This window comes from Dendroctonus ponderosae, unplaced genomic scaffold (assembly GCF_020466585.1).
Source record: "Dendroctonus ponderosae isolate FM_Combo_2020 unplaced genomic scaffold, Dpon_F_20191213v2 Dpon_F_20191213_8, whole genome shotgun sequence".
Taxonomy (NCBI): Eukaryota; Metazoa; Arthropoda; class Insecta; order Coleoptera; family Curculionidae; genus Dendroctonus; species Dendroctonus ponderosae.
In genome coordinates, this window is record NW_026019016.1 from 12179936 (window position 1) to 12186168 (window position 6233).

At 40.9% G+C, this 6233-nt stretch overlaps 2 protein-coding genes across 3 annotated transcripts in view; both read left to right on the forward strand.

Moving 5' to 3' along the window:
• Positions 1-689: 689 nt before the first annotated feature.
• LOC109536169 (histone-lysine N-methyltransferase E(z)) lies at positions 690-5055 on the forward strand. 2 transcript variants are annotated; one of them, XM_019902264.2, is made up of 15 exons: positions 690-832; positions 1423-1597; positions 1658-1749; positions 1808-1963; positions 2025-2189; positions 2245-2380; positions 2439-2599; positions 2997-3097; positions 3149-3371; positions 3433-3614; positions 3668-3929; positions 3980-4150; positions 4203-4385; positions 4442-4607; positions 4666-5055. In XM_019902264.2, the coding sequence occupies exons 2-15, from the start codon at positions 1437-1439 to the stop codon at positions 4724-4726; spliced, it is 2220 nt and encodes a 739-aa protein (XP_019757823.2). In that variant the 5' UTR covers positions 690-832; positions 1423-1436; the 3' UTR covers positions 4727-5055. The 2 variants fall into 2 exon arrangements, with proteins under 2 accessions (XP_019757823.2, XP_019757822.2); XM_019902263.2 differs by having other exon boundaries at positions 691-832; positions 3149-3380.
• Positions 5056-5284: 229 nt separating this feature from the next.
• Positions 5285-6233, forward strand: part of LOC109536154 (DENN domain-containing protein 1A) — a 3933-nt gene continuing 2984 nt past the window's right edge. The window contains exons 1-3 of the mRNA XM_048668831.1: positions 5285-5511; positions 5588-5743; positions 5942-6079. Coding sequence (XP_048524788.1) covers positions 5495-5511; positions 5588-5743; positions 5942-6079 — 311 coding nt within the window. The 5' untranslated portion in view covers positions 5285-5494. The remainder of the gene's footprint in view (positions 5512-5587; positions 5744-5941; positions 6080-6233) is intronic.

Below are 6233 nucleotides of genomic sequence, written 5' to 3' on the forward strand. Positions count from 1 at the left end.
TATCAGACACTTAGGTGCAAGATTATGTCAAAATTCCATGTTTTCCGTCCCGTTTTTGCTCATTTCTCGGAGGCAAAATGAGCAAGAACGCTCATGTGTACATCTTTCTATAGAGAAATAAATGGCCTTTTTAGAAAGTGAACCATCGATAAGCAGATGTTGGCAGTTTTCTCAAAAAATGCTTGAATCCAAGAAGTTTTAGATTTGCGTGTTTTTTTATGAGTTGCAAAATCCACTTGAACATGACGCTGCTTTTTCGAAGTTTCTCAAGAACCATTCGAGCCAGATAAACATACCCCCTCGCCTCAACCAATGACAAATTACTCAAATTAATTTCTTAACCGAATATCAATTTTACAACTACGATTAAAGGGAAAAATACACAACAATATTCCGGCTAACAAAATCTCGATAAAATTTCGCTATATAGAAAAACCCCCCTGCACCGGTTGTCTTTAAAATTTTGTTTATACCGGTTAGCTTCTCTAATCATTCTCTAATAATCTCTAAAAGTTGATCTAGAACTGGTTACGTTGCATTATGGGTGCGCCACATATCTACCAAATGGCAAACTAACCGCAAACTGCTATAAATTTCTGCCAAAAAAGTTTCTGTGGCGCGACATCTACATTTTCGAAGGCCGAAATAGCATGTATGTCCCGCTCTATTTTGCTTCCATTCCATTCTAAGGGGGGATATTTTGTGATTACTGATTGCTCCCACCTCCCACCAACTAATTTTCTGTTTTGGTGTTTCAAGCGAGTTTGATTTGTGAAGTGTTTTAGAATATTAAAAAAGTGTTGTTTAGTGTTTGAAATAATTCCCGATGAAAGTAAGTGCGGTATATATGAATCAAGTGCTTTCAGTTGTTTAGAACCAATGTGAAAGAATCTTCCTGTAGCAAGGTTAACTAGGGGCTTTGTCGTTGAGAAAAGTCCATTGAACTCCCCTTTAAACCATATCTAAGTAATGGGATTTTATTAGAATATTATCTGGAGCAGCAAAACAGGCCCTTTTTTGCTCAGACATTCGGACAAAATCAAGCCCTACTTCCAAACAACGTCCAGGGCCTTCAAAGGGGGCTTTTCATTCAATAATTGTGAATAATTAGGCAAAAAAAAACTGTTGAAGTATTCCTTCAGTTTACAAGAGTTTCCATTAATTGGGAGCACAACAGTTTATTTCATTAGAAAACATTCTCCAGAAAATATCTTTAATTGAAGCTGGCCTGACTCTAAACATCGACAGCTTCTAAGCTGGGGCAGGCCAATAGCTGCAATTTTCGATATTCATGGTCGAAGCTTTGCTTTATAAGCGTACAAAGTTTGAATCGATTCCCATCAATCGTTGAATTTCCACGGAAGTTGCAACTTTTTGTTATTTTCCAATAAAAAAATCCAATTCAAAGCATGTTTCTTTTAGAATATCACGCGACAATGTCGAAAGTGAAGAACACCTTTGACTGGAAGAAGCGAGTTAAGCAGGAGTATTTACGACTAAGGCAGCAGAAAAGGTACAAAAGAGCTGACGATGTTAAAGTGGCATGGAACAGGAATAAGGAACAGATGACAGACATCCTCATATCAGAACAGAAAAGGTAAAATGATCCACTTGCCTGTTAGTTGCTGGAGTTAATTGAGCAAATTGGTGCGTTTAGATGGACGGATGGCAAAGCATGTTGGGTGCAAAATCCCGACCTTTCAGCTCATGCAACGTGTATGAAGAAAGCGGAAGTGATTGGAAATGAAGGTGATCCAGCTTCGCCGAAACCTGGCACCAATTGAAAATTCCTATTAAATAATTTTAGGAGATATTCAGGTGGCGTCGATCAAAATCATCAACGCAGTCACACCCATTCCGACAATGTACACCTGGGCCCCAATTCAGCAGAATTTTATGGTGGAAGATGAGACTGTTTTACACAACATTCCATATATGGGTGATGAGATACTAGATCAGGATGGTAATCTAAACACATCCAAATCGGGTTGATGTGCGTTGAAAAACCAATCATGTGCTTCTAGGAACATTTATCGAAGAGCTGATAAAGAACTACGATGGCAAAGTTCATGGCGATCAAGAGTCGGGCTTTATCGACGATGAACTGTTCATCGAGTTGGTTCACGCGTTAATGCAGTTTCAGGAGAAACCCGAAGAAAAAAAGGTGGAGAAAAAGAAGGAAGAGAAGGGTAAGAGGATGGCCAATGATTTCACTTCATTGCATAAATGTTTCCACACGTCTAGACTTGGAAAGGGACGATTTGCCTAACGATGAAGACGATAAGCAAAAGAGCGACTTGGAGTTCCCGTCCATTGTGATTTTCCAGGCCATCTCTAGCCAATTCCCTGACAAAGGCGGCTCTGAAGAGCTAAGGGACAAGTAATTTATATTTTGAGGTGAAACAACGTTGCTGCTAACTCTCTAACTTTCTGCTCAGGTATATTGAATTAACCGAACGAACTGACCCGAGTTCTCCTCCAGAATGCACCCCTAATATAGATGGTGCGTGTGCAGCCTCAGTGCCACGAGAGCAAACGATGCATTCCTTCCACACCCTTTTCTGTCGAAGATGCTTCAAGTACGATTGCTTCTTGCACCGTAAGTACCCTCTAGGCGATTATGTCTTCAAAACATGCAGAATTAGACAATGTTGTGGTCCTGAGTAGAAAACAAGAAGAGTCGTCCAGAATAATCGATTTAGTGCCATAAAGCTTTCCGATCAGCTTTTCTAAATGATATATTTTTCAATTGCTTACCCGAATTTCAAGGATCGCAAGGTAACTGAGCAGCTTTAGTTTTATTCATTTCATTCATCTTGTTAAAAGCTTTTTTTAGGAAATTGCCTCAAAAATGTCTGTGTTAGAGAACAGACCAATTGGCCAGTTACATGTGGAATTTTACCAAGACCCCGTGCATTTTGTTTCACTCATTCATACGTAGTTTTAACATCTCAAGAATGTTCAAGTGAAGTGACGACTTTTTCGGCTTTCCATAGGTTTACAAGCCTGCCATCCTGGCCCCAATTTGCAAAAGCGACGAGGACCCGATCTGAAGCCTTTCTGCGAGCCCTGCGGGCCCGACTGTTATATACATTTGGTACGTGCGGTTGATGAGTAGAGAACGCAATGCTTTATTCCTCCCTACTAGGAGGACGTGAAAGAGAAAATGGCTGCAAAGGCGAAGCAAGAGGAGGAAACTGAACGGGTGGAGAAGGAAAAGGAGCAGGAACGCGACAAAAAGCGCAAATCACTGGTGGATTTGGTCGAGCCGCGAGTTGCTGCAAGTTCAAACAGTACTAATCCTAGAAAAATCTGCAAGCAAACTAGCGTCGACTCTGGAAACGAGGCCAGCTCCGAAGACAGCAACGACAGTAATAAAGGTACAGCTGATCACCTTCAACAGCTAAAAAACCTATAATTGATCGATTTCAGATTGCGATAATGGCGATCCGGTATCGACCACCACGTCCTTCAGTTTATTGGGTCTGATGGGCGCTAACGATCACAACGAGTGGACTGGGTCCGACGAGAGTTTGTTTAGAGCTTTGCACAAAGTATTTTTGAACAACTATTGCGCCATTGCGCAAATCATCCTCACCAAGACCTGCCAGCAGGTAAATTCATCCACGCCCATTCAACATTCACTGTTGACCAGCTGTTCTACCAGGTTTATCAGTTTGCGAAGAAAGAAGCCGCTGATATCCCCGCAGAAGAAACCATGCGAGACTACACGCCTCCGCGGAAGAAAAAGAAGAAGCACCGACTTTGGTCCATGCACTGTCGCAAGATACAGCTGAAGAAGGATTCCAGCAGCAATCACGTGTATAATTTCACGCCGTGCGACCATCCAGGGCAGAACTGCGACAATAACTGTCCCTGCATTGGAGCGCAGAATTTTTGCGAGAAGTTTTGCCAGTGCAGTTCCGATTGTAAGTGTTTTTCATTTCTCGGCTTCAACACTTGAAGGCGCCTGTTGCAGGTCAAAATCGGTTCCCTGGATGCCGATGTAAAGCCCAGTGCAACACCAAACAGTGCCCCTGCTATTTAGCCGTAAGGGAGTGCGATCCTGATCTATGCCAAACGTGTGGGGCCGATCAGTTCGATATTACGAAAATCACCTGCAAAAACGTTAGCGTCCAGCGCGGATTGCGTAAGTTTTTAATGATTTTTTTGTGATTTATGGCCAATTGTACCGGGTTTAGACAAGCATCTTTTGATGGCCCCCTCCGACGTGGCAGGCTGGGGCATTTTCCTCAAAGACAGCGCCCAAAAGAACGAATTTATATCGGAATATTGCGGCGAAATCATCTCGCAAGACGAGGCCGACCGCAGAGGAAAGGTGTATGATAAATACATGTGTTCATTTCTGTTTAATTTAAACAACGGTGAGCTTCATAGTCCGATAGGCCATTTGTTGGGTGCAAATTTGGGGCATTTTTAGACTTTGTGGTGGACGCCACCCGAAAGGGGAACAAAATCCGATTTGCCAATCACTCAATCAATCCGAACTGTTATGCCAAGGTGATGATGGTCAATGGCGATCACAGGATTGGCATTTTCGCCAAAAGAGCCATTCAACCCGGCGAAGAACTTTTCTTTGACTACAGGTAATTTGCCCAATTTTATCCGCTTTCCCATAAGTCGGTTTTTCTTGTTGCTTTGCAGATATGGACCAACTGAACAGCTTAAGTTTGTCGGCATTGAAAGGGAAATGGAGTTTCTATAAGCGCATCAACTAAGTTTCTGTTGGAGGTCTTTAGCCTTGCACATACGCGAATGATTAGTGAATAAGGCGGATTACATCAGCTATACAGGTTCTCCTGTTTGTTTTTTAAACGGACTTGTATTAGCATGTATTTTCCATATTAACTCAACCTAAAACTTGAATACCGGGTTTTAAGTAGATACTAATGAAAGTTTAGCTGTAATTTGCTATCACAATCAGTTTACAGTTGGCTAAGTTTAATTTTATTTTTGTACATTTTCAATAATTCTAATTTTTTTGCTGTCGTGCTGAAAATTGTGTTTTTGAATAAAATAAATAATGCTTTTAAATTGTGTTTTTTTAATAATTTTTTTTTAATTAATTTAAAATTAATTGATAATCGAAACACAATCACTTCAATGTTGTATTCGATATGCTGCCGCTTAAAATGAACGAAAATTATCGATACTCGCCGATTGCTGCGTCAATTGTCTTTGACCACTGTTGCCCGACCATTGCGTATGTATACAAATTCAGGAACTTTGCCGTGGGACACAGCGGTTCAGTCGACAATAATTAGCCCCACTGGCAACGTTCAATCGCTGTCAGATCTGACGTCTAGTGCTAAATGTCGGTATTTCCTCTATCTGGGGCCTGTATTTACTTTTGGATCTAATTAATTATAGGGCTATGAACAAACGGAAGCAAAAATGTTCCTCATGCTGATACTGATCATACTTTGATCCAAGTGAATTGTTATGAGAAAGGCTGAAAGGTAACACAGCTGTCATGAGTTCGAGAATTCGGTAAGTCTGTGCGAAACGAATTATTGTTGTTTGTAGTAGGTAGTAGTCAGGAACTTTCTAAATTTGTCGTTTTCAGTGAAAATGTTAAGCATTTGTTCGAGTGTTTCTGCGAAGTGGTTCCACCGAGTGAGGACAAAGATGCCTGGGTTATCCAACAATATCCAGACAAGTACAAGGACTTGGAGGTGTTGAAAGCTGTTCCCAAATTTGCATATCCCTATAAATTTGAAAAGCAAGTAAACCTGATAACGCTCGATCAACTAGACGTGTGATTCACTGAAACAATATTGAAACCAAATCTGTAATCAAACTGGAAGCTATTAAGTAAATTGCTCAAAACCAGTGAACCATCAGTTTCAATGGATCTTGGCTATTCTCATTATTCCAGGGGCCGCTCTTTGCTTCTATAAATATATGTATTTATTTTCAGTGCCGTTATTCAGCATTACTCGTTTGTGCTAACTGACTTGGAGTCAAAATGGACTTTTGGATTCTGTAGACACGATCCCAAGTCCGAAACAGCTATTGTTGTATTAAGCTATTTACCTTGGCACCAGTCGTTTTACAAGTAAGTCGTTCCTCAGAGGATTCGGAAAACCGCCGACAAAATTAAACTTGTACGTGTAAACTTGTGATGGGCACTTTTCCAACTCGAAATAAGCATAGCAAAATGATCTTTTGGGGGCTATTTTCAATCACCTCGAACCTTATCGAGGAGACAT